Source organism: Phalacrocorax carbo, chromosome 7 (genome assembly GCF_963921805.1).
Source record: "Phalacrocorax carbo chromosome 7, bPhaCar2.1, whole genome shotgun sequence".
In the NCBI taxonomy this organism is placed as follows: domain Eukaryota; kingdom Metazoa; phylum Chordata; class Aves; order Suliformes; family Phalacrocoracidae; genus Phalacrocorax; species Phalacrocorax carbo.
In genome coordinates this window covers 15,437,898-15,465,762 of record NC_087519.1, presented here as the reverse complement: position 1 = coordinate 15,465,762, position 27,865 = coordinate 15,437,898, and the positions used below count along the sequence as shown (strand labels likewise).

The following is a 27,865-nucleotide window of genomic DNA, read 5'->3' as shown; positions in this document are numbered from 1 at the left end:
GTTGGCTGTTGATTTTTATGAAGATGATATAATGCCTAGATTAAGTCTTCTAATGTTTTGCCTGTGAGAATGCATTTGGATTAGGCATAATCCTGCAAGAAACAGTATGAGGTCTATTGATCAGAAAAAACAGTGCCTGCCTCTCTTGGAGAGGTCTGCTGTTCTGTAGAGGCATTGATCTGAGGTAACTTCAAAGCAGATTAGAAGAGGTCTTGCACCATAAGCCCCATTTCTTTCTTACAGGGTGGGGGGAAGGCTCAGACACCATTTGGCTGAATAGTTTTTTTCTAGAGCTTTCTGTGCTTTTGAAGAGGTTATGCAAAGAATTATTTATCCTAATTAATAAAAATATTACTAAGATATTCCTGTTTGTTGAAATGCCAGAACTAACACATACCAAACCAGTACCTTACCAATAATCTTTAAAAGCAACTGATATGGGTGGTCCCAAGGCACACGTGCAAAACAGTTTGTTGGAATAAATAGCATCTCATAAAATGTTCATGCTCCTCTTATAAAAATATGATGGGGTGACAGAAATGAGAGAGAATTTAGATAGGATGGGAGAAGAAAAGGTTAGTTATTAAATATAAGAAAATATAAAATACTTACATTATCCCCCCCCAATAATTAAAGCCTCTGAAGCCATTAGAAGTGAAATAACCCCTGGGAGAGATGTGTGCATGTATTGGCAACTGGAAGGTCCAGAGTATTAGTAATGGTATTAAAATTTGACTGGAATATAAATTTTCCAGGGAAAATTTTATCTCCTTGCACTTTTATCTGATTAGTACCAAGAGAAGAAAGATCCTGAATGGACCTCTTTTTTGGTTTGTTTCACAATAGCATCATAGCGAGAGCTCAGTCATTTGTCCAAGTAAGCTAGCAATGTGGAACGTGTATAACATGGGTGGTGTTTCTGCAGATACACATCAATACAAGTCTTCTAAGGTTGATCCAAGACCTTGCTCAGTCCCTTTTGTGTCTTTTAGCAGCTAAACCTACTGCTTTGGCTTAGAAATGTGTTAGTGACGTTTCCTGTGTCTTCTATGAGTGAAATACATAGCTTTGCGTTGGAGATCTAGCTTTTAAGTAAATAGACTTTTTTGTATTGGAGCTATTTTGTGTAACTTGAGAACACCAAATACAGGTAACCATAACTATGTGAAGTGTGTATACACAGTATATTGTTCCTGGCAGGGATAGATAATAAGCTACTTCATTTCAGTATATTGTCTGTGATCAAACTAAAAATGACATCTGGATGACACGGCAGAAGACCAGCACTCAGCAAATCTAAGACTGTGAGCGAACTCTCCAGAAGTGAAGGATGCATTCTGGATGACTACAGCTGCGTTCTGGAGTGGTAGGAGATCTTGAGTTATTATGACGTTACAATCATTTTAGCCAATGCTGCTATTGGAACACCCTGATTCAAAAGAAAACACCATCCCCTGTAACCCCCAACTCTTCCATTACTTCATCTAGGAAGCAGGGAAATAGGATTTTGGCTACTGTGTGCAGTTCTGACCTATCTATTTTCAGTCTAGTAGAACTGGGAAAGCTTCAGAGGTCAGCAAGGAAGATAAAGCTATGTAAAAGAAATGTAAATAAGCTAAGAATCTTTCTAGAAAAAAAGAACATCTCTTAGAATGGAGTAAGGTCTATAAAAAATGCATGGCACAGAAGGGGTGTTTAGATCTTCCTTGTTTCATCCTTGTATGCACTTGCCTGAAGTTTGTCTTGCAATACAGACAACTAAGAGATATTAAATGGTAACACGAGACAGGTTTAAAACAAACAGGAGGAGTTTTCTTCACACAGGAGGAATCTTTCCTCAGCTTTTATTTGCTTATTTATTTTCTCTTACAGTTTCTTAGACTGAATGTGTGTTTATGGACATGTCATGGTTTAAGTCTAGGTTTGGAACTGTAAACTACAGAAGTCTCACTTTCTGCTGCTGCAGCTGACAGCAAGGCTCTTTATGCCATGGTACAGACCTGACAGTAAGTCTGAAAATATGTCATGCAAGGTTTAAATAAAGAAAAAGTCACATGTGCCAAAAATACCTAAAGCATTTTGACTTTCAGTTAATTCTCTTTCCTCTTGAACTTTTGAATGCTGCTGGAATGAGGAATTTAGTTCAGTTCTTGGATTCCAGTCCATGCAAGCATTCATCCAGATGATATTGATGTGGGTAAGGGTGGAGAATAACCCAGAAATCATATAAATTAGGATGGATTTCTTGCTCTGAAGCAGTTTTAAACCTCTCAGATATCTACTTTATATATATATATATATATATATATATATATATATACACACTCTCTACATAGTAACCACTACCATTTGAACATTGCTTTGGAATATAGATAGTAGAACATAAAAATTAAGTGTTCAGTAATACACAGCTAATGTGTGCAATGTGGAACTCAATTTTTCATGGTCATATCTTAAAATAAAGAAAAGGGGGGAAACTAGACTTTTTGGTTCTGGATTTTCTTCCAAATAGTTCTAAGTAGTTGTATACTTTTCAGGAACTTAAACATACCTGAATGCTTATCCAAATGTGTTTGGCTTGCCTTTCAACCCATATTCCCAAGCAGTTGCTTTGTAAGTAGTAGACTTTATTTTGGCAGATACAGCGTTACTGTTTGTTTGAGGAAGGTTGAGCAACAATGTGCAAATTGCCTCCTGAGCTTTTGGCAAAGACAGCACAATAGGCAGTATTACAAGGCAACAGCACAGAGCAGCCAGTATGACCTAATTATTTTTTGAGGACATCTGGAAGTTTCAGTGTATTGCTAAATCAGCCCTCAGCTTTTAATAGTTGTTACCAGAAATTCTCAAACTAACAGCAGTTTGTTTCTTCATGGAAATGTATTTGGATAATCACAGCTGCATTCCTTCCTACTCTGCTTCGGTGTGAGTGACAAAAACCAGGACAGAGCCTTGTGTTGGCTGCCCCTCGGTCAGTCAGTGGGCCGGTATCTCCAGTGGGGTTTTGTCAGCTGAGCTCGCCAAGCTTTAGGAAGTCGGAGGCACTCGACGTTTGCTTGACTTCTGCAGTGTTACCGTGAGCCCCAGGGACGGTTTTTGTGTTTTAAGCTGCGTGCAGGGCTTGCAGAAAGAGTGCTTCGCCTGGGCGGCCTGCCCCGCTCCACCGCCCCGCGTTCCTCGGCAGGAGCGCGGAAGGTGAGCCGCAGAGGCCCCGGGGACGCCCCTCCGGGGCGGTGGTGTCGGGGGAGGACTCGCGGTAGGCTAGGCCCGGCTCGCGGTAGGCCCGGCCGCCCCTGGGGACCACAACTCCCAGCGTGCCCCGCGCGGGGCGCCATTGGCGATGGCCGGGGGTTGGGTCTGCCACCGCCTTCCGGGGGCAGCGCGGAGGGGACCGGAAGTGTTGGAGAGCACCGGAAGCCCTCCGGCCCCTAGCAACGAGCGCCGCCATGCCGGTGTGGCTGCGGGAGTACATCTGGCGGCAGACAGCCGCCGCCGTCTACCTCTCCTTGCCGTTGAGCGGCGTTCGGGCCACCGCCGCCAACATCTTCTGCACTGACCAGTACTTGAAGGTGGGGCGGCCGCGCCCTCGCTTGTCTGACAGTCGTGCAGCCTCGCCGCCTTGAAATGCACTGCACTCCCACTGCCTAGGGCCTGGCCTTACTTTGTAGCGCTGTTAAAAAGCACACGCTTAATGTACCACCGCAGCGCTGTCAAGTTTACAATCTTTTATTGTATTTAACCTATAATCCCCCTTTGTATGCTGCAGGCTGTTAAATACCAGTCCCCCTAGAGATAATGGCTTTGCCACTTTTCATTCTTCTCTGATCTTGCTACTCAGTAGGTGCCAGCTGCTTTTTCTCTCACAAATGGCCTGAATTATGCAAAACTGCTTATACCGGGAGTAATAATAATTCTAAATTTGAGGTCCACGGCTTCTGTTGCAGTGCTGAAGAACCAACTTTTTCAACCTCTTTTATCTGATCTAGTAAAATATTTAACCTCCATACTGGATACCAGGCAAATTAGTTTTGTCAATAACGTGTTTCTTGTGGTTTACTGTATGCTTCTACTGAGTATGTTGAATATGTGAGATTTAATTAAAGATTGTAAATATTAGTAGATATGAATTATATTTTTATAGGTTAGCATCCCTCCCTTCTTATTTGAAGCCATTTTGTATGCTCCTATTGATGACACAAATAGCACAGCAAAGATTGGAAATGGAATCATTTTCTTCACTTTGTATAAAAAAGAGGTGGCCATGTGGGATTCCCTAACTCTAGAAAATGGTAAGTTATTTTCTGTGAAAAGTGGATAGCATGTAAGAAAACCAAACTATGCCAGAATTTTAGAGACTATAATAAGCAATGTGAAACTTCTGCTGCTAGATATCAACTAAGTTAAACCTTGTTGTTCATTGTTAAAAATACAAAGTATAGGAAAACAGACAAAGGACATCATCTGACTCTAGTGCATGCAAGACAAAACAATGTTTCATGTAAAACATATTTTGTGTGTAAGCAAATCTTAGTTTTTCATTTTTAGAGCTGGGCTTGATAGAGACTGCTTTGTGGAATATGAACCATGTTGTGTCTTCCCAGACCAAGTAGCAAAAGGAATCCTGGTTTTATAAATATGGTACATAACAGTAAAACTTAAGGCCTAAATTACTAAAATAGTTTTTATTTGTTTTTTAAGCTAGCAAGGAGAAACTGCAATACCTAAGAGAGAATGCTGTTTTAAAAGCCCATGAAAAGGCAAAAGAGGAGACAGACACAAAAAAAGTTACAAAACAGAAACACAAAAAACATGCTTTGGAGGCCACAATGAAGGTAAGCTTAAAAGGAACTCTACAAGACACATGTAAACAGTTACCAACTAATCTGGCAGTTGTTTGGTTAAATAAACATTAAAATGTATGAAAAGGTCTCATTTTTATTATAGTGATGGTGAATCTTGTTATTTCTTTGTACTTAAAAACATAACTATTATCAAATATTGAAATGATACAGAAAAAAACTTAGAAGTTGCCATTTTCCATTTGTAATGCAAATGAAAAAAATTGGTGAGGTGCTCAGGTTTTTGTCAATTGAAAGGAGACTACAGTAATGTGGCAAAACTGTAATTTTTGTGGCCTCTGCATCAGCACAAGTGTTTAGTCATTTAGCACTGTCAAAAATACTGATTTAAAAAAAAATCTTATTTATTCATTGTTACTTTTTTATATCAGACTTGCTGTTCATTGCATTTTGTGTGTGTGCATCTGTCATTCTGTGTTTTATGTGTATTTTAAGCTATGTTCTTCAACATTTTTATGTATATAAAAAGTCTGGTCACTTCATTTGTTTTTAAAAGGATTTTTTTAAAGTATACAACAAAATTTTAAGATAGTGTATGCAATTTTGACCAACATGAACTGAAGTTAGTGACTTTCTCAGTAGCAATGTTGTACCTATTCTGCCTATGTAATGATCTCAAAGAGAAGAGAAGAAATAAGAAATAATGTATTAAAATGAAGCCATATACTTTACACTTCTGTATAATCCAGAGATTTATGTTGGAATATGGCTAGGATTTTCATTGTTTAAAAGTAAAACTTACTTCTGGATGTTTCTGATCATACCTTAGTATTGGTAGTAAAATAGTTAAAATATATTACTTTTAAAAGCTAATCAGAAATCTTTACTCTCCCAGTAATTTTTAAGCATCTTTCATAACTCTGCTTGTACTATCAGAGATAATGATGACACTATGCTTGGGATATGAAACTGGGAAAATAATGGTAACTTTTAATAAATCATCTTACTATTATCAGATGTTACGTATCTCATAAGTTTATCATTCAAACAGCTAGAAGAAGCAGAAAGAAGAAGAATTGAAGATCTGAAACAAAAGGAGCGGTGGAAGGTCACTGAAGAGTTGCAGTTATGGAAAAAGCAGCAAAAAGACGCTGAGAAACAAAACAGAGTACAAAAAGAAGGGGAACTACATCAAGCAGAGCAATTAAAGGAGAATGAAAAGGAAAAAATGGACAAAACTAGGATTCCTAACGAAGGAACTTCTAAGACCAGACTCAAACCTACTAAAGGTTGTATTATTTGAAGTGTATTTTATCATTCTTTACAGTGTGGGTATAACTTTATTCCTAGATATTTCTAATTCATCATTTATCTCTGTCTCTACCATACTGAACTAATTCTTTCAGTTTGCAGCTATTTCAGTGTCTCTATGTTCAGGCTATTTTTTGAGCTAAAGCATATGAGTTCTTAGCTCTTGTTTAAGTCTTTGGAAATACAAAGGCAGGTTTTGTTCTAAGCTTTAAAAAAGTAAACCAGAAAGCTTTTCTGACAGTGTAATGCAGACTTTCTGAGGGTGGAGTTCATGTAACCTTAAGTTACCTAACTGCTGGTTTTCATAGAAATAGGCAGTCTCCTTTCACTCTCTCTATCCCATGTCTTGGCCTCACAGACAGCCAATGCAGGTAACTAAACCAACAGAAAATATTTCATTTTTGTTTTGTTTGTGTGTTTGTTTTGGTAAGGTTAGTTTTAGCTCTTGCAATTGCCCTGTCAGAGAAGTATATAAGGGACAGAGATAGTGGTGTAAGAGGAGTTTAAGTTCATTTGTGACAGATAATGGAGCTAGATGGCATGATACATGAAGAACAAACATTTATGAACCTTCCCTTCAAAAGAACAAGTCTAAACCTTTCTTAAGCTATTAGAGGTTTAGTTCTAATGTGCAGAATTTTTAAATTAGGTGTACTTTGGCCTTTGGTAGAAGACCAGAAAAGGTCTCGTTTGCTTAATTTTTTATTTCCAGTACTCCAATTCTCTTCATAGGTCATGGTTCCTATAGTATGTTTTCAGAAAACCTAAAGGAAGAACAGTTACCAGCTCCTCGATCTGCTGCTACAATTAAAATCAACTTTACATCACGAGTTTTTCCCACAGCTCTGCGAGAATCTCATGTCGCAGAAGAGGAGGAGGTAAGGATTGCTCTCCGTTTTAGTATGGTGCTTCTCCTGTCTTCCAAGGTGTTCAATTATTTACCATTTATTCAGTAAGTTGACAAAAATGTTACCTGTTCCAAGGAATGTTACATGTGCAATATTCTTATCTTCCAAGGAAGGCACTCTTACTGTTGTGGTTTAGCCTCAGTCGGCAACTAAACACCACACAGCCACTCGCTCACTCCCCTCACCCCTGTTAAATAGGATAGAGAATTGGAAGGACTGAAGTAAGAAAACTCATGGGTTGAGATAAGAACAGTTTAATAATTAAAGTAAAAAAGTAATAACAACAATAGTAATATAATGAAAAAGAAAATGATGAGAGAGAGAGAGAGATATATATATGAAACATCGGGAGGAAGGAAAAAACCCAAACAACAAATGATGCAACCACTCACCACCTGCCGACTGATGCCACCAGTCCCTGAGTCGTGATAACTGCCCCCCCCAGCCAGCTGCCCCCAGTTAACACACTGGGCATGACATCACATGATATGGAATATCCCTTTGGCCCGTTTGAATCGCTCTCTTAGCTGTGCCCCCTCCCCTCCCAGCCTCTTGTGCACCCGGCAGAGCATGGGAAGCTGGGAAAGTCCTTGACTAGCATAAGTACTACCAGCAACAATGAAAACATCGGTGTGTTATCAACATCGTTTTCATACTAAGTCCAAAGCACAGCACTATGCCAGCTACAGTGAAGAAAATTAATTATATCCCAGCTAAAACCATGACACTTAGATTTAAAGAAACACTTTAATATAAAAATTATTTTCACCAAACATGATTGTGCAGATTAATAAATAGCATGTTCCTTCTTTTGGGAGGAAAAAGGCAGCAATATTAATGAATTCCTTGAAATACAAAATCTGAAATGTCTTTACTCTTATATTTAAGATTCTTTAAGTTCTGCCTTCCTAAAAAGAAGGTCACAGTTAGCCCTTTTGAGCTCTATTGAATGAACACAAAGAGTAATTTTGGAAGTTCCAAAACAAACAAGCAAACAAAAATGTATTAGTGATGCAGTAACCTTACTTCTCACATAGTAATAAAATATTTAGGGAAACTTGGAAGTGTTTCATACCTGACATTACTAAATATTTCTCTCTGTCCAAAATATGTGGCAAATAGAATTCTTTTGATAGCATTGAGTGAATAGACGAAAGCAAAATCCTTTTGTGGATTAGAATTTGCCTTCAGAAATAATATTTGCACATTGTATATTTACAGTGGCTACGTAAACAAGCAGAAGCTCGAAGAACAGTAAGTGCTGATTTGTCTGAGCTGGACGATTTAAAAGAAGAGGAGAAGAATGCAGACTGGTTAAAGGACAAAGGAAAGTAAGTTAGATTCCATTTGAACATGTATTTAAAGTGAAATATTAGTTTTATAGTGTGTGTCTATTGTTTAGTTTTGCTATTTTCTATTTATCCTAGGCACAGATGGTGAATGTCTACATAGTAGCGAATTTATTGACAGCTTATGGGGTTTGAATCTGATAAAGTAACAAGATGCAATTCCTGAAGCTCATGATGATCAAAATCATTGTGGACACATAATGTGTATTTTTCTATGAGGACAGTGAAGTCAGTGCAATATTATACCTTGGTGGATTTCCTTTCATTTGTACTTTTTATTGAGAGGTTAAACATCTGTCTAAAACAAACTCCTGGAATTAGATAAAAAAATTGGAATGTTTTATAGCTCTGTGTTATACAGAACTGTTTGATTAGGCAATCATAATCAGATACATAGCATTCAGAATTAATCCTGTGTCTGCATAGATGTGTCTACCTCTTACTGTTCGTCATTGCTTTTAAGCAGTGACTATTTTTGTTATGTGTCTATATGCTATATTGTCAGCATCAAGTTTGACTGAACTTCACCTATGTTGTTCTCAGGAAAGGCTGTAAATGGCCATTTCCAAGGAAAAGCTGCTAAAACTTCAAATTTTTGAAAGCAGATTGTTAACAATAAGTAGGTATTTATTTTGTGATGTATCACCTTGTTTAAAGTGCATGTTTCACCTTTTGTTTTATACTTAGCAAAATGTTTGCAACGGGAAACTATCTTGCAGCTGTAAATGCATATAACTTCGCAGTGCGACTAAATAATAAGCTTCCCCTACTGTACCTGAATCGTGCTGCTTGCCACCTGAAACTGAGTAATTTACATAAAGCTATTGAAGATTCCTCTAAGGTATAAATATATAGGTTCTCAGACTGCCATCTTATACATGACTGTGATCTATTACTGTGATGCTTCTTTTCCAAGCAGACCTGTAAATACTTATTAGTGTGATTCAAAATGGATATAATGAAGCCATGGTGAAATATTACAATTTGATAGTGGTTGATTAATGAACTTTCAGAAATTTAAAACAAAGCAACAACAAAGAAAAATCCTGAAACTGTACTTCCACATGTTTGGGCTGAATGGCCATGTGTTGACTCAGTACATGTTTATTTACAGGTAAAATATTGTAGCAACATATACACTTGAAAAAAGGGACAACTTTGAGCAGAAAAAAGAAGATACCTGTCATGGTTTTAGCTGGGATAGTGTTAATTTTCTTCACTGCAGCTGGCATAGTGCTGTGCTTTGGACTTAGTATGAAAACAATGTTGATAACACACCGATATTTTCATTGTTGCTGGTAGTGCTTGTACTAGTCAAGGACTTTCCCAGCTTCCCATGCTCTGCTGGGTCCACAAGAAGCCGGGAGAGGAGGTGGCACAGCTAAGAGAGCGATTCAAACTAGCCAAAGGGGTATTCCATATCATATAACGTCATGCCCAGTATGTTAACTGGGGAGAGCTGGCAGGGGGAGGGAGGCGGCAATCGCAGCTTCAGGACAGGCAGCAGTGGTCGGCAGGTGGTGAGCAGTTGTATCGTTTGTGTTTCTGTTTCTTTCCCTTTTTCCCTTTTCCTTTTTATTATATTATCATTATTGTTATTATTATCATAATCATTATTATTATATTTATTATTTTATTGTAATTATTAAACTGTTCTTCTCTCAACCCACAAGTGGGTTTTTTTTGGTGCTTTTGCTCTTCCGATTCTCTCCCCCGTCCCACAGGGGTGGGGGGAGTGAGCGAGCGGCTGCGTGGTGTTTAGTTGCCGACTGAGGCTGAACCACAACAATACCTTTGGTATTATGTTGTGGTTTTCTTCTTTTGGCGGGAAGAAAAAAAAAGGTGGTGGTGATGAGGAGGATACCTCAAAAAAACCCGCAACAAACAAGACATTTTTAAAGAAGGGCTGTATCATCTCGATGTTTTAGCAGCCATTATTTGCGCAATGAAAGGGGAGTGATATCAAATGACACCTGAATAATTTGAAGACAGTTGTCCCAGAGTTGTTATTTTTTGAACTAATAATTACTTGAGGCTTGAAACTTCTTTTTTCTGCTTTAACACATGTGCTTTTTTTTTAGTAGTATGGTATGTAATATTATGTATGAAAATAGAAGACATTATTTAAATGTAATAAACATTTAACACGCTATTTGTCAGTGTTTAGCCATGGCAATGAAACTGTATTTAGCAAACTGTAGGGTGACAGATACAAATCTTAATGACTGGATTCACAAGTAATATAGTTAAATTTGAATAGTTATTTTCTATTTCTATTTGAATAGTTTTGTTACCGTATAATAATAGTAATTAGGTGGGAGAAGTGTGTTGAAGTGAGGAAAAAAATCCCCAAATGATGGAAAATCTACTTATAAATATTTTCCGTGTTTTAATTTTAAAGGCACTAGAACTGCTGACACCGCCTGTTCCTGATAATGAGAATGCTCGAGTAAAAGCGTATGTGAGACGTGGCACAGCGTTTTGTCAGCTGGAATTATATACTGAAGGTGAGACCTTGATTTTGTGAAAACATGCACATGGATTTATAGTGACATGCAAGTACTTCTGTTTAGCTCAGTGAGACTGCCCACACCTATATTTTTTCAGGAGGGACTTTAAAGGAGGCCTATACAATCTATGTCACTTTTTGTTATGAACCTTTATATCACATTCCTTACATTTGGGATATTTTTTTTTTAATTTACTGGATAATTGCAATTGCACTTGAAAAATCTTTACGAGTTTTAAGCAAATTGATTGTACTCCTAATTTAAGGAGTACAAATCAGTTTCTCCTTTGAAGAAAAGGCTTTAGTGAGTTGTGTATCCTCTGTTTGGTCTATTGGGTAATGTGTCTTTCTGTGCGTAATGGCCATAGCAGCTTGGTGGCCATGGAAGGTATTAGTGAGTAACAAATGAGATGTCAGAGACGAGGTATTTGCATTGGGAAGCATTCAAATGTAGGATGCAAATTGACATGAAACTAGGTTGCACTAGTTTTGCTGTTCATGAAGCAGATGTTTTATTGGTTTTGAGATTATATTTACAGTATTTTCAACTATAGGACAAATGAACTTAAAATAACCTGAAATAGTTCTAAAATATTTGCTTGAGAAGCGCTTAGTAACATATCTTTGTACAATGCTGTAGGAAACCCATATTGATAAGCAAAATGTTTCATCAAGTACGTGTGATTTTTGTGAAAATATCTGAATTAAGTGTCCCTATGGAGTTGTCTAAGAGAATCAGTTTAGCTTTGTAAGGCAAATTTACAAGTGGAAGTCGATAATAGAAAGTCAAGAATATTCAAAATGTTGATACTAATTTTTTCACATTGGTTACCTTTTTCTACCTTGTCATTTCCTTACAGCTTCATTTGCATGTGGAAACCTTACAAAAAAGAGAATTAAACAAGATTTTATTTTACTTGCTGACTCATGGTTCGCTTTTTTGTCCCCAAGCTCCAGTATTCACAGTTCATGTCTCTCTTCATTTGTTTGTTTTTGTTTTCATGCTCTTTCATTCAATTTTTCTCTCTTCAGCAGAACAGTTTTGAACACTCCCCTCATGCACATGCGCAAGTATGTGTATTTATGTGAACAAAGAGGCTCTGTTTTCATGTTTCAATACCTAAAAATGTTTATGTGGTAGAGTGTTTCCACTAAAATGTTTTTTAAAATAATATAAACAAAATATAAATTTATTTACTGACAAAAGTTAAATATAATGTTCTGATTCCGTCTTGCTCAATAGCAAAACTCAAGATGAATACTTTATGCATATGACTAGGGAGCTGTTATTTCCAGTGAGTTGCTAAAGAGGATGCTCTTGCATTACTGATTGACATTCTTATTAATGTATCTATATTAGGTCTCCAGGATTATGAAGCAGCTCTCAAGATTGATCCTAAAAATAAAACTATAGAAAAAGATGCTGAGAAGATTCGACACCTGGTGCAAGGAACAATGCAAGATTCTTAACAAAAAAAAAAGGAACTTTTTCAGAACTTCCTCAGAGGGATGTGTTTTGAGGGCATCAGCAGGAATCTTAGTTCTCTTCAATATATTATTAACCAGACATTTTTCTGTTTCACTCAGAACATCTATGGAATTGCTAAAAGATTGGATATATGAATTATTATTTTTTGATAGTATTACAACAAATATGATTAGATATATTTTTATATCATTTTGATACAAGTTGTCATTTTTGCTTTCTGTGAAATATTGGTGGCCTGAATGTTAAAACATGCTTTTGGTACTTGATTTAAAGTTACTCCTAACTAAATGAAATATTTGTCTGGAAGTACCTACTGAATCTAGAAGATGGGTTTTTAAACAACTTCAGTAGCTCCATATGGTCAACATCTGTTAACTTCTTATCTTTCTGTTCTCCATCAAAGCTGAAATGGTTGTGTTACATGGTTATGGTTATGTGCTTTCCTCTTTTCTTATTCTTCATAGTGTTTGGCACATCTGAAACTAAGACAGTGAATTTAGATACTCTGTCAGGCATCTGTTTTGGAAAACCTCCACCTGGATGCACAGAGGTAGATTTTATGTCATGTAGAACACTCTTTTTACACTCTTTTTAACATTACATGTGTACATTGAATATTTTCAGACTATTTTGAAATATTTGTTTGGGCTGAACAAACAAGGTAATTGGAAAAATTATAAACCTGTAGTGTGGTATTGTAGTGTAGTGGTAAATTAATCCTGTGATAAATTGTCCTATCAATGAATATGACTTACTTCCTCCATCCTACTACAATTAGTAACTTACAGTGTAGCTGTAAAGCATATTCTAAATCAGAAACATTGTTATTTATGTGAGAATACATGTATTTCTTGAGCTGGTATTTTAATTTGTACTCTGTTGACATTGGCCAGTATCTCAGGAATATTGGTGTGATTAAAGATTCTCAAAAAAGGGACCATCCTGGTGAGGTTACAAGTGTTGTAAAATTACATGAAGTGTGACGCTGTGCTTTGAAGTCCTGCACCTGTTGTTTTAGGTAGTGGAAGAATGTAATATAGAATTGTATTGTGTTTATATATATTTATGTTAGCATTTGTATTACTGTGGCAACCTGAAACACTGGACTTGAAGTGGTTCTGTTCTGTTCGGCATTCTACCCAAATTGTGACCATTCAACTATGCTCCTTTCAGTAGCAGTTTTAGCAGACTTCTGAATTTTCCACATCAGTCTGTTTCCTGAATACCATTTATGACTGATTTCTGCCTTTAGAACAAAATATTTATTATGCAGATATATGTTACTCTGTGTGAATTTTATACTCTTGGAACAGGGAGAAGGTGGCAGATGTTGCTTCCAGTTGCTTTACTTAGAGCCTTGAGAGCAGTGCTGAGGCAAGTCAGAAATGTCCAGGGTAGCTGCTGTTCCTTCTTTCCTACAGAAGGAAGGGGGTGAGAATACTTTACTTATAGCAGTTGGAAGGAGGGCAGTGGAGGAGTTTTAGTGCCTCAGTTGAGTGTAATGGCCAAAATACAGCTGTGTTCTGGGGGAAGCGGGGGCTAAGGAAGAGAGACACTGGCAATGGGAAAAAAAAATGCCAAGGAGCAGACACTGGTTCAAAGTTCTTCATTTTCTTTTTAGTTACAGAGCCTATCAGAACAACCAGTATACACCTGTACAGGCTATTTGTATTGCAGTGATCTGTTACAGCTGCTCAAGGCTATTTTTGATGTAGACAGGCACCTTTTTCTACTGCTATGAAATAGAAATAGTGCCCTCTTTAAAAGTTAGGGAAGCAAATGTGCTTGGTGGCGTAAACAATATCTGCCTGTTTCATCTCATTGTATTGGGAGCCAAATGGACATTAAACTTCTGACTTCAATACCTGAGCTGACGGTGTATACACCAGGTCAAAATCACATGCGTTACATTGGTATTGGTGTCCTGAGATGTAGGAACATTGAAACTGACTTTCAAGTTTTAAAAACAGAAAATGCTTTCATTAAAGCAAATAAACCTTCAGGTCATCGTCTCTTGCACTTAACACTTTCTGTAAAATTATCGTTCCACATTTACGATACCAGTTTAGAAAGTTTTATTTTTATGGGTTTAGGTCTGATTGAGAGAAGTGTATCATCAAATGGGCTATGTCCTTTTTGATACATCTTACCCAACCCAGCAAAACCAAAATAAGATATTGACAGTTATTCCCAGCATGACTGAAATAAATCAGATTTGTTTTCTTAAAGCTAAATGTCTAGTCTAAGTCTATGACAAAAAGATGGAGATGCATTTTTACAGAGTATGCTGTAAATTGGGATGGTCATCCACTCTACTTCTGTCAGTGGTGCTGTTTATATAACTATCTTGAAATGACCCACAAGTAAGTGTTTTGGAAAGGTTTGATCCACTGGATGATAACTACAGGGTACCATCTGTGAGACAGGTGGTATAGCACTGTGTTCACTTGAAGTTGTTTTGAACAGCAGAACCTCAGGCTTTGCCAAAGAACTATTGGTCATGAGTATTTTGGGGTCTGGCATACAGCAAAACACCAGATTGCCAGGATTTGCACAGAGAGACAGATGAGGAGATTGTTTTTGCTCGATGTTCAGACTTGATGGCAGTTTCTTGGCAGAATTCATCTTTCCTTACTAAGGAGACAGGTTTTAATTCAGTCTTTCAAATAACAGGGCAAAGTATTTCAAATTTGTTAAATGTTTGTGGTCAAAGCAAATGTTGCTCAAGATGTGTATTGAAATATGTGCATGGTGGAGAGTGAGGAACTTAACACTGCTGACTTTTGACCTTATTTAGTAAACTGTGGACAGTGATAAATGGACTCATGCTGACTCTGAAGTGTAGTAAAAAATGGAATTTGTGTCAATTTCTGCATGAGGGATCTTGAGCATAGAAAATAGTATGTGTCGCAGAAATAATTAGTATGGACAATAAAAATATGAATGAGAATAAGAATAGAGTGAAGCTTTATGGATGGTTTGTTTTGGTTTTGACTTTTCTGTAGAAATATGTATGCTAAAATAGAGCCCTAATCAAACCTGTAAATGACTGTACTTCCTCACTCATGTTCACGTACATGCATTTTTTTTCTCTGTAGGGAGCAAATTAACAGATACTTCTTAGTATGTTAATGGAAAGCACTCTATGAACATAGATGTTGATGAGCATGCAGTTAAACTGCACTGAAGAAGGTACCTCCCCTAGTTCTGCTGAGCAAGCCACTCAAAAACATGCTGTTCTTCAGAGGTGCAATGAAATATTTTTTTCTTTGTTTCTCAATCATGTAAGCGAGGAAAGAAACATTTACGTTGCTAGCTTAGGTAAAACTCAGGTAAGAAACTCTGACTTTTACTTTGTGTATCAGTGAGGCCTGGTTTTGTCTCCTGTTTATTCTTTGCACCAGTGTTAGAGCACTGCTGAGGCCTAAATCTCTGGGCTTTAAGATCTACTCTGCTTGTGCTGTGCACATTGATGAGATGTGGTCCAGGTGTGTGGTGGGTGTAGGATCTGCCATACCCCTGTCACGAGTGGCTCTCAGAGAAGGACAGCTTTTCCTGAAGCAGCATGGCTGCAGAAGCCTGGTTCCAAGTCTGTGCTCCTGGGAGATGTTCCAGATGGGTTAATTCACAGTCAACACAGTTTTTCCATCTGTCCAAGACTAGGACTAGAAACACTTGATCCTTCATTTACTGCACTTTTGATTTGATTGGGGGTGGGTGTGCTCTTTGGTGTTTTTTTTTTTTCGTTCCCTTAGTACAATCGTTATTCGCATGTAATGGAGCGCGTCCCTTCAGAGCCGCTTGTCCCTTTGCCTGGTTATCCTGCCATGACACCTAAGGAACAGCTCCCCCACCAGGGACAAGCGCCGTTCCCGGGCAGTCCGCAGGCCCTCCCGAGCCTCCTCGGCATGGAGTTCCCGCCCGGCTCTGCCAGGCCCCGGCCCTGCCCGCCGCCGCTGTCCGGCAGCTCCGCGGCGCGGCGTTGCCATAGCAGCGGCGCCGGGCGGGGCGGGGCAGTGGCCCGCGCGGTGCACGCTGGGCGCCGCTGTTGGTGCGGAGCGCAGGCCGAGGGGCCGCAGTGGGGCGCGGACTACACTCGCCAGGGTGCCGCGGGGCGCCGCCGCCCCTGCGCAGGCGCGGCCCAGCCCGCGCGGTCGGTGTTTTTGACGGCGTCACTGGCGGTGGCGGCCCCTCGTCCCTGCCGGGCCCCTGCGCGGGGTCGCTCTCAGGTAGGCGGCGGGACCTGCTGGGGGCTGGGCTGCCTCCTCCCGGCCCGGCTGCGGGGCGCAGCCTGCTGGGGAGCGCGGCGGCCGGCCGGCGGCGCGGAGGGGCTGCCCGGAGCGGGGCGAAGCCCGTGGGCGCTGGGGCGGCCGCAGTCGGTCGCAGGGGGCGAGTACCCGCGGCGATGCGGGGCGGCCGAGCGGGCCCCGTGGGCGGTGGCCCCGGCCCGGCCCGCCGGCGTTTGCTAACTTCCTTCTCTTTCATCATCTGCCTGTGTCTCTCCGGCTGATGCAAGGTGTCCTGTTTATAAACCGTGTTATTGTTGCCGTAACCGTTCAGGCACGGTGCCGCATCCTGTTGCAGGTGTGATGCAGCACCTGTGGGAGGGCAGCAGCGGGTGCAGAGCAGGGAGCGCCCGACCCTGGCGGGGCTGGCTTGTAGAAGCCCCGTTTTTCTTGCGGGAAATCTTAGCAAGGAAATAGCCTTTATGGGCTGTCAGATACACTCGCAAAGAACGTTACTTTGGGGAAGAAGTTTCACCACTTGATGGAAATAATAAACTTGCATGAAAACCCTGCAGTATAATACCACTGTAACATGTTTTTATTTCTGCTGTGCAGCAAAGAAGCTACTGTAGAAGAGAACCACAAGTTTTTACTTGGAATGTCAGCACAGCAAACTCTAAAGAACAGCGATTCCTATCAATGCCTTATTATTAATCTTTGTCAACCCTTATTGAGTTTTTTTTCAGTCTAGGAAATCCTCTTTTAAGATGGAAGAAGACCAGGGGTTTGTTTAGACTGGAATGGTTATTCTTTCTAAGACTGGTATTTGTTTTGCTTTACAGTGGATAAGTAGGCTGTGGTATCTCTTATTTTTATAGAGATACGTGGGATAACTTGGTATTACATTAGCAACAATACATATGGCTGTAAACTTTTACACCTTATGCTTCCTGTTTGCATTTTGCTAAGGTTAAGGAAGTGGTTCATGCTTTGGATTTCCCACCCCTTTTCCCCTTTCCCTCCCCTTTCCCCCAACAAAAATACATAGAGGTTGAACTCTGAATATAACGGATATTTATTTTGTCTAGATAGAAGTTTTAAGAGCAATGTCACTGAGAGCATAGGACACCTGTAGCCTAGAATCAGCTTTGCAGTTTAAACTGGAGTATAGAAGAACTTGAACTATAACTGTCTTTTGAAGAATAGTGGCAATGAAGGTACTTAATGAGAAGCCAAACCAGTGAAGCTGTGTGTGGGCAGTGAGTTTTTCAGTCTTTCCTTCTGGCTTGGCCTGACATACAGGAGATGTGGAATACTCTACTGTATCCTCCAGTTACCTCCGCTGTTATTGGCATCATCTTGGTTTGTTAGGAAGTTTGCAGGCTTTGTGTCTGTTTAATTCCTCCCAAAGCTACTTCTATTATTTTTTTTTTTTTTAATAGCTTGCATTCAGGAGGAAAGTGCTAACCATATCCAGCACCTTTCGGTGGGTAGGAAGGGCCTCCTGGTTCTTAGTGGGTCTTTGTCATTTGGTGGTGGAGAATACAAGCTGGTGACGATTTTATGAGTAGGTCAGTTTAGCCATTGGGGTCAGATTAGTCTTCTGGCGTTCAGTTTCCTTAAGGGACTGGATTTGACCTCAGATTTAGTTATGACTGTGTGTGTTTTTTTTAATCTTTTATAGAAGTAAGCTGTTTACTCTAGCTGTTGATTGAAGTTTAGGAACACTGTACTTGGGTACATTTTTATTAAAGCTTTTTAGGCTGTTTTGCTCTTTCAGAGCTAACTAATTTTAATTAATAAAATTATTTACTTTTGATAACTGTTTTAGTCATGTATGTTTGCTGAATGTGCTTATAGGACTGTAGCAACTCTGGAGGTGCCCTTCAGTCTGATGTCATGCTATCTATCTATCTGTCACCATTTTGATAAATTTAGTAGTTCTACCTATAAACCTCAAAGATATAGTAATTATTCTTTTCTGTTCCATTCTTTTACTTGATTCCAAAAACTTTTTTTGTTTTACAGATTGATCACCTGTATGCAATTAAATATGCAGTATTAGTAACATATTCTGGTTGAATACAAGATAAATAACTAGTAGCTCAAGGCCAGCAAGTAATAGAAAATGATGATTGTTTGTCTGCTTGTTCCTCTCTTTGTTTTTGATTATGCCAATACCCACATAGTTAGGTCCTGAAGCGTTTGTTTGGGAAGGGAAGACAGATGTTTAATGCTCTGTGGAGCCTGAGGCCATGGTTGTATATTCAGTAGAACTGGTTTTATGTAGTGCTCAATTACCTGTCCATGTGTGATCTGGAAGGAAAAGGGAACAGGGATAGCATTTATGTTGAGTTAGCCAGGGCCCATGATAACATGCTGAGTTAGCTAGAGGAAGACAGACATTACAATGCCCAGCACAGTCTGCTGTTAAAACTTGCTCGTTGAAAATTTGTAAATGCACTTGTATCAGCAGATTTTTTTTTGTCTATTTAAGGATTTGCATTATGTGACTTCATTGTTTTTCATCTGTCACCGAGATGCACTGAAACGAATTGCCGTGTTATGAAAACACAGCCTGAATTTCTTCTGCAGTGGAGGTCAGATCACTAGTGAGGACTGGGTAGCTGCCTGAACTATATTTGCCCTGATCAGTGTGTTTTGTGGTTATGTAAAGGGCTTGGTTTTTGGTGACAGTAAATTTGGTACTCTTATGATCGTGCTATTCACTGAACTGTAGAATAATTAAATGAGAATGTTTTTGTACTGAGGAGAATTCTTAAAAGATAATTTCAGATCATCAGTACAGTTTTTGCATCATAGCCACCAGTGTTTCTGATGGGTGGCAAGTTCTGGTGCTGGTAGTTACCTTCCTCTGAAAGGAATGCTGCTACTGAATGCTTGGTCAAATTCGAAATAATTTAATGACAGCAAACAGATCTTATTGTTTCATGAGAACTCTGGAACGCGGTCTTTGCCATTTGGGCATTTGTTATTTTGACGATTGAAGTAGTATGACTTTAAAAAAAGAAAAGACAACTAAAATGTTGTTGATTGAATACAGTATGATTTAAAAAACAACAACAAAGTTTGATACCCAAGTTGATTGTTGGTGAATATTTTTGCTTTATAAACTGTAATTGCGATTGTTACCATTGCCTTTTTTACAGAGAAACCTCAAATATATTAGTTGAAGTTCATGAGGAAAAAGTGTTATATTAAAAAAAGTATGATAACTACTGTATTGCAGAGATATGAGACAAATGTTTGCTGTGTTTTGTAAGAAACCTAAATGGAATTGGAAGTTTCTTACTTTATTGTGCAAATTTCTAGCCACACTGGCATATTTAGATATTCTAATTCAAGGTTTGTGTATCTTTTCTGTGTTAACAAACTGGGAGGAAAGACAGGATTGATAATAAAGTACAGAGAAAATAAATATAAACAAACAGGTGCTTTTCTTTGTTTTCTTACCAGAATAAATAGGTGTGGGAAATTAAGCAAATCTCAAGTTCTCAGAACTCTCTGCTCTGTCAATATAATCGTCACTTTATAGAAGCTTTATTGAACCAAGATTTCTTTTGCTGTTTTATTACATTGGATGCCTAACATTATATGCAGTTGATTGGAAATTGTTTTGGTTTTGGGAAGTTTGGGTTTTTTTCCCCCAAGATAAATCTGTAGTAAATTTTATTTAACAGCTTGATATATTTTTAAGGAACAAGAAATGCATTAAATTTCCTTTTAAAGTCTTTCTGTAAAGAACTTTGAAAAAAAATCCGAATATGTAACAATAATGAATACTATGTGTTCCTGGTACAGGAGAGAAAATAAACAGGCAGCTGCAGCCAGACAGCTCTCTTCTGAAAATAAATACCACAGTTATCTGGTGATATTGTAACAAATAAAATTTGTACTTGAGGTTTTATGTTCTGTTTTTGTACTCTCCAGGAACTCTCTCAACTTTCCTCAGAATCAGGATATTTGAGAGTACTTGAAAGGAGTGAAAGAAACATGAAACATTGTTTTGCCCAGTAGTTGAAGAGCATTGGTTCCAAAAGATCCTAATTTGAGTCTTCTCAAAACCCCCATGTTTTTTCTTGAATAAACTGTAGTTACTGTCCATTTAACAATTCAAAAATTACTTCACCTTAAGTGAAACATGCCTTAAACAATGATTTTACAGACAAATTTTAAATTTGATCATTGATTTATTGGCTAGCCTTATATGAGTTTTTAGCTAGTCTAAGAGCTTTTTGGATGGCTAAAGTAGGTATGTACCTAGGAAAGTCATATTTTCTCCAAGTATAAAAAAGATAGTAGGAAATATGTACAAAAGACTATATTTTCTTTCTGAACTTTTATTCTATTTTCTTTTCAATTCTGGAATAACAATTTTTGAGTTAGTGTACTGTTCTGTAACATCATGATTTGGATTCTTCTGTTGTCTGTCTCTTTTTTTAAGAGAGCAGTGAAATTATGTGTCTTGCGTGTTAAAAGAATCTACTTTTACTTGCAGTGTGCTTTGAAAATGTCTGAAAATTCCAGTGACAGTGATTCATCTTGTGGCTGGACTGTCATCAATCATGAGGTACCCAATGTCAAATTAATAAAGTTCTGTCAGTTTAAGACTAGCTATATGCAGTAAAATATTATTTCAACTTTGTAGGTTTTGTTTTGCATGGATCTTGCATATCAACAGAGAACATAGGAGAGAGACTTATAAGTTAGGAAACACAAAACTACTGTTTAAAATGTGTATACTTTTACTGCAGCTCTAGAGCTGATGTAAATTTTGATATTTGAAATAATAATTTTTTTTCTGCCAAAGTTTTGCTACGAAGAATTGCTAGAATTTTAGTGAGGTGCTCTCCTCTGTTCTATCTTTCCTGAAAACATTGTAATTCTCTGTAACTTGTCTGATGTTACTAACATACTTCTTTTCCTTCCAAATCTGCTCTCTGTGTGCTGTTCCCTCCGACTCCGCCCCCCCCACCCCCCACCCCCCCCCCAAAAAAAAAAAAAAAAAGGTGGGGAGGGAAATAATGGGCTGGAAAAATCTCATGCCGAAGGGAATGATTCCATGATTTCTCCAAGTCTTTTCTACCACTAAGGTATCTGATCCTAGCTTCAACATTTGCTGTTTAGGAACAGCCCTCTGTCCTAACATACTATCTTTCCTATTATGGAAAAACAGGATAGAAACAAGCTTATGCTCAATGACTAGAATTTTAGAAGAAGGCATTTTCAAGGCTCATGTGAATGTTAAAGTTTTTTGCATCACTCACTGCTTTTGTTCCTGAGTGAAACAGTCTCTGTCTTTGACTTGAGCTTCTGAGCTCAGGAAGTCGAGGACTGTCATAAAGACTTCTGTGAGATGTGCTGCCTCTAATCTTTTGTATTGCCTCACTCTGCTTACAGAATGCATAGGCAGTTTGGAGAAAGATGCGCATAGGCCTGTTGGATCTTATTTGCACAATTTTAAGCAGTTTCATGTGTGTGGAATGCTGTTCTGTGTTGAGAAGGAAATGTGTCGGGAGTTTGGAGGGTCTGGGGTCTCGAAATCAACAATATTGCAAAGACTGGTTGGAAATCCCTTGGAGAGGGTTACGTTACAGGGAGTATGTAATTATTTATTCCATACCAAAGATGGTGAAATTTTCACAGGCTTTCTTGCCGCAAGTGGAACCTAGGGGAAGCTACAGTGAATGCTAACATTTTATTACATTTATTGGGAAATAAAGGTGATGGGAGGGCAGGGCAGCTGTCCTTACATCTGTACTTTAAGGTCAAAAATGAGAAGTATAGCCTTCTCAGAGCCTCATATGATGACTGCTGAGGGTGTGCCGTACCTACTCTTGGAGTGTCTTGAAAACTTGTAACAGCCTACAAGTCTTGGAGATAGTAAGAAATTCTGTGAGGAGGATTGAGTTGCGAAGTAGCTTTCCTTTGTGTTTTCCAGGGACTCACAGCAGCTTTTAGCACAAGTTCTTTGCAATTCATGTTGGAATTCTGGGTTTCCTTGGCCCTGTTATTCAGGCAGGAGAGTGCAAGGCATAAAATACGTAGAAATGATGTTGGCACCTTGTGGAGGAGGACTTCATATAGCAGTGCAGGACTGAGCTAGTGACAGCAGCTATAAGAATGGTGTTGGGTGGTTTTTTTCTTTTTCTTTCTTCTTTCCCCCCCCCATTAGGCAAACTGTCACTGAAGAGGTATCTTCCATGAGGAAATTCCCAAAAGCAATCTAATTATTGTGTAAGGAAGTTGCGATGGTAGATCGTGTGGCAGCAGGTGGAAAGAGCTAACAGACTGCACAAGGCAAAGAACTGTTCTTGGTTCAAAATACTTGTTGTCTTTTAAGACCTATTCAGTTGATGTGTGGAGCTCTGTCAAATTTGTATGGCTTCAGCTGTCCATCTTTTGATATCTGCTATATCTTAATTTATTAGGAATACTTTTATTTGGGATTAAATCTAGAATTCCCTCATTCTTTGATCAAGTCTTGGGGTATAGCTATTTGTAAAATTGCTAGTATATCTGTGTAGCCCTGGTTTAATTTGTGTGTTTGTTTCCTATGTCCTGATGTTTGACTAGTTGTATAAAGTATATAGTATACAGTGTATAGTATAAATTGTAAAATACACAGTGGCTTTATTAAAACAAAAGTAATTTTTAATTCCTGGTGGAATAAAGCTTGAGACAAAAAAGTGAAGCAATTAAAGGTCTGTTGGGATGGGATTCACTGTTGCCCGTGTGTCTACAGGGTAGGCATCTCAATCTGATGTTGGTGTTTTAGTTTGCCTTGTATAGATTAAATCAATACAATCAGTGGAGTTTAGAGAGTGGTAAGTCTTATGCTAAGGTCAACACTTATATTTGATCAAATGACTTGCTATCTTGACTCCACTGGCTGTATTGATTGTCAAGGGTGCCTTCAACAATTTGCTCACATGTAGACAATTGAAGTTAGGTAAAATTAATGTTTTATCTTACTTTCTCCTAGCAGTGAACAAGGCAGGCCTAACTTGCTCAGAAACTTTGAGAGGCCCTACCTCTGATATGTGGACCTCCAAGATACTTCTCTCATTTAGTCCTGAGATCTCTTCAGATCTTGGCTGGTGTGTGGGTGTAGTAGAGGGTTTTGGTTTTGTTTTTTTTCAGTACTTAGTATTGTCTTCTATAACCTGCTCAGTTTAGAGCCAAAATCCTCAGAGCAAATGGGTTAACTGTTTTCCTGGAATGACACTTATATATTGTCTGTATCTTCTTTTGCCTGCCTCCAAACATTTTCAAGGAACAGTACTTGAGATATTTCATTCATAGGACGAAAATAAGAAACAATGGGAAGAGATCATGGGTGATGATCAGCTGTTTCTCCTTTACTTCAAACTCCCCTATTTGCAGATTATAATGAAAATCTGGGTAGTACGAAAGGCAAGCCACTACAAGCTTGTGACTGTACTCAAGTTTTAAAAACTTAGTTCAGTTTCAAAAGCAAGAGATGAGGTTTGTGGCTTATAAATGTTGGGCCATGGTTTCATTTCTGTTGGCAGCCAGGTGCTATTTAAGAGATGGTTGAAACATCTTTTCCTTGTTTTGGGTTGGATGACAAGTTGGGAAGCCTCTCACCAAAAGAGAAACGGAAAACTCATTCACTCCAGTTCTCAAGACCATGTGGCATGCAGGAGTGCATCGGCTGCTGGACTTTACAGACTACTAATGAAAGTGAAAGGATTTAGGAGTTGGCTACAACAGTTGGGTTACTCAGCTGTGAATTACAGGCTGTATTTTCATACTTGGAGTGGTTATTTTACCCTGTAACTGAAAACTAATTATGCAGTCTGAATAAATTAACATAATACAAGGTTCCAACCTTAATTGGAAGGCAGGGATTTGTCTAGCCAAAGCAGAACAGATTTCTGTGATGTAGAAATTTTGTGTTCCCGGTTATTTTTCCCTGATTAACAGGCATAAAATCATTCTGTTCAGGGTGGGAAAACACTCATGTTTAAGAGCTCCCTTATTGGCATTCTCCCAGCAAGACAGCTTTGAATCTGAGCATGAAGAAAGTAGAATGAATGGGGTGGCTAGATACCCTTTACACACTAGTTATCAGGGAAGGGGTGGGATGTGGACTACTGTATACTTTGGAGAAATTATTTGGTTATTTAGGAAAGGGTTAGAGCGAAGGATTAGACAAATTTGGAATACTACAGTATTGCTTCCTCATGTATTATTGTTACTTGTATTGATGATGACACAACAGAATCAGTTTCTGGATTTGTTTTGCCATTTACAAAGACACCAAGGTAAAAGGGGCAAGAAATGGCAAATGGCTAGATTGTGTTGCAGAGAGCTGACCTGACAGCAGTGTATGCTGAATTTAATATCTGCTTTGAGCAGAGAAGTGATGATGTTTATCGTCGGACTACTCTTAAGAAAGGACTTGCTGATTTTGTGTAGGAGTGTGGGAAAAGGACTGTAGTGAGGAGACATCCCTTCTTAGCCTCTTTGCTGTTACAGTGGAATGGTGATGGTGGCCTAGCAACAGATTAAGTGAATTGGAGGGTTCAGACATCCACACCAGACCGCACATGTTTAAAAAAGGATGGCTTACCTTGTACTCAGCTAGCCCAGTTTCTTGGTATTTTAGCTAAAATTTTAATCTGTTTTACGCAGTCTTCCTGATGTTTGCCTTGTTGTGGAGCCTGGGCAAACTAGATTTTTTGTTACTCTTTTTCTTCTTCACAACTTGGGAAATGAAAGTAATGGTTTTATTACACCAGAGAACAATTTTCACATAATAAATCTATATACTTATCTATAAAACCCAAACAAGCAAAAAGCCCCAAATAACTTAGTATTTTCTTTCCTGATATTTCACTCAGATTTTATTAAGTTACTTAGAATTGAGTGGTGAATTTCTGCAAAACATTTGAGATTAAAATTCTGATAATTTTGTAGGCAAAAGAAAAAAATACAAAGTATTTGTCGAATTACTGAAGCAGTTAATTTTTGAAGTCTTTTAGAGAGGAACATAACTTTGTAATGTGATTGTAGAATGTATCTTATGCAACTCTTTTTAAGGTATCTAATCTTGAAGTACAGTCTCCTTTTAAAAACAAAAATATATATGTTTGTTTGAGTCCTGAAACGAGGCATCTAGGGAAACTGATCTCCAAGTACTACTACTACTGTAATTTCACACCTGCTGTTGCAAAAATAACTGTCTCTGTTTACAAAAACAGCTCAGGTTATTTATGCATCAGAGTGACTTAGTATTTTTCAGTTATGTTTTGCATGTTTATAGTTTTCTAACAACCTGTTATGGTTTAACTCCAGCTGGCAAGGAAGCCCCAAACAGATGTTCACTCACCCTTCCCCCCTGGTGGGATGGAGGAGAGAATCAGAAGAGTAAAGTGAGAAAACTCGTGGGTTGAGATAAAGACAGTTTAATAAGTAAAGCAAAAGCTGCACGTGCAAGCAGAGCAAAACAAGGAATTCATTCACCACTTCCCATCTGCAGAGAGGTGTTCAGCTGTCTTTAGGAAAGCAGGGCTCCATCACATGTAACGGTTACTTGGGAAGACAAACGCCATCGCTCCCCCGCCCTCGTTTCTTCCCCCAGCGTTATATGCTGAGCATGACATCATACAGTGTGGGACATACCTTTGGTCAGTTGGGGTTAGCTGTCCAATCTTTGTGTTCCCCCCCAGCTCCTTGTGCACCCCTGGCCCGCTTGCTGGTGGGATGGGGTGAGGAGCAGAAAAGGCCTTGACTCTATGTAAGCCCTGCTCAGCAGTAACTAAAACATCCCTGTATGATCACACTGTTTCTAGTACAAATCTGAAACAGCCCCATACAGGTTACTAGGAAGAACATTAACTCTATCCCATCTAAAACCAGCACATAACCTTACTGTGTTTCATCGGTTCTTTTAAACAAAAATTATGATATGAAGATTAAATATTTAGAGTTGCCATTCATATTCCTTGCCTTTAATGCCCTGCAGTCTCTGGGCATTGTTTATCTTCAGTTACTGTTTTGCTCTGAGGTTGTTGCTGACTGGCAGCTGACTAATAACTAGGGCGCCTTTCTGGCTTAAAGAGAGAAATCTAATTTAGAGATCGTATAAATACTTGTTTTCCTGGTAGCAGGGATGTACTATTAAAACACACATTCAAATTTGCTGACAGGAATTGAGATGGAGTAGAGGTAAACATATTTTTCTCCTGGTAATAGTACTTATTAGAGTTCATGGTGGTACACTTGAAGTTCCATTTTGCGGAGGGTGCGGGTATTTACATAAAACACATGGATATGTGTGCAAAAATTAGATCCCATATTCAGAAATTGTTTTACAACCTCCTCTGTTTCTCTAAATTCTATTGAATAAATAGGTCTAATAAAGCTAATAAAAATAGTTATTTAAAATAATGAGCATGGTTGTTAATTGATTCCTAAATTGATGCTTACACACACCTCCACCACCCCCACCCCCCCATTGTCCTCTCTGCCTTTTTTCAGTCAAGGTAGTAAGTATTACACACTAGCAGTTGTTTCCCTCTAGTTACTTGGTATTTCTCTTGCTTTTCTTTGCTTAAAATATTCTTCAATTTTAAAGGTTGTTATTCTTCTCTTCTGTTTTTATTATTAATGTTCTGTTTTTTTTGTAACCCTTTCCTTCTGCTTTACTGATGGAAACCCCCATAATGGTAAGCTCATTTAAAACTTTTCACCTCTAGGGTTCTGACATAGAGACAGTGACTTCAGAAAATGGAAGTACAACTGATAACCATGAGCTTGTTTCAGAAGAATACGTTTCTTTGCAAGAAGAGGAGCAACCAATTGATTTGCAAGGTAAGATATTAAGAGGAGCAGTGCCATAAAATAGGTATCTGTTGTAGCTTTGGTACAAAATTGGTATTTTTAATAGAGTTTGTATGCTTTGTGGGCCTCTGTCAAAGTAGTTGTTTCATCAGTGTTATGGAAAATATTCAGTCTGAAATCGTATAATATCTTTCATTTCGTCAATACTTAGATGTGTTATAGAATAGTACGCACTCGTGTTGCTGCGTAATAGTTTATAGAAGTGCTATTGATAAAATAAAATTACTGTATTAAATATTCCTTAGTAATGTTATAGATTTGGTAGGAACCATCAATTCTTTTACACCTGAAAAATAACATTATGGCACTGTGCTAGCACTTCTTGAGTGGGAAATGTAAGTCTGGTGCACATTAATGAAAATCCTTCCACATATTTTAATT

General features: G+C 38.5%; 3 protein-coding genes across 9 annotated transcripts in view; 2 read left to right on the top strand and 1 right to left on the bottom strand.

Annotated features, from left to right (window-relative positions):
• The first annotated feature begins 2,699 nt into the window (after window positions 1–2,699).
• On the top strand, window positions 2,700–15,411 carry DNAAF4 (dynein axonemal assembly factor 4). 3 transcript variants are annotated; one of them, XM_064456454.1, is made up of 9 exons: window positions 2,700–3,076; window positions 4,142–4,289; window positions 4,699–4,832; window positions 5,851–6,088; window positions 6,843–6,988; window positions 8,240–8,349; window positions 9,055–9,208; window positions 10,769–10,874; window positions 11,737–12,198. In XM_064456454.1, exons 2-9 carry the CDS (start codon window positions 4,262–4,264, stop codon window positions 12,015–12,017), a joined length of 1,197 nt encoding a protein of 398 aa, XP_064312524.1. In that variant the 5' UTR covers window positions 2,700–3,076; window positions 4,142–4,261; the 3' UTR covers window positions 12,018–12,198. The 3 variants fall into 3 exon arrangements, with proteins under 3 accessions (XP_064312524.1, XP_064312522.1, XP_064312523.1); XM_064456452.1 differs by lacking the exon at window positions 2,700–3,076 and adding an exon at window positions 3,263–3,569; XM_064456453.1 differs by lacking the exons at window positions 2,700–3,076; window positions 11,737–12,198 and adding exons at window positions 3,277–3,569; window positions 12,237–15,411.
• Window positions 14,641–14,990, bottom strand: PIERCE2 (piercer of microtubule wall 2). Its single transcript, XM_009514609.2, is given in 2 exon segments — window positions 14,641–14,729; window positions 14,732–14,990. Coding segments are annotated over 2 exon segments (348 nt in total).
• A 976-nt stretch (window positions 15,412–16,387) lies between the features above and the next one.
• CCPG1 (cell cycle progression 1) overlaps window positions 16,388–27,865 on the top strand; it is a 25,845-nt gene continuing 14,367 nt past the window's right edge. For 2 of the 5 annotated variants that reach the window (XM_064456445.1, XM_064456444.1), the window contains exons 1-3: window positions 16,388–16,594; window positions 21,111–21,182; window positions 27,340–27,454. In XM_064456445.1, the coding sequence (XP_064312515.1) occupies window positions 21,123–21,182; window positions 27,340–27,454 (175 nt within the window). In that variant the 5' untranslated portion in view covers window positions 16,388–16,594; window positions 21,111–21,122. Of the gene's footprint in view, window positions 16,595–19,088; window positions 19,192–21,110; window positions 21,183–27,339; window positions 27,455–27,865 lie in introns of all 5 variants that reach the window. The other 3 variants (XM_064456447.1, XM_064456446.1, XM_064456448.1) reach the window with 2 other exon arrangements.

Coding starts and splice junctions, on each gene's coding strand:
- DNAAF4 (XM_064456452.1), top strand. CDS start 3,447: ATGCCGGTGTGGCTGCGGGAGTACATCTGGCGGCAGACAGCCGCCGCC. Junction 3,570..4,141: donor GCACTGACCAGTACTTGAAG/GTGGGGCGGCCG, acceptor ATATTTTTATAG/GTTAGCATCCCTCCCTTCTT. Junction 9,209..10,768: donor CTATTGAAGATTCCTCTAAG/GTATAAATATAT, acceptor TTAATTTTAAAG/GCACTAGAACTGCTGACACC.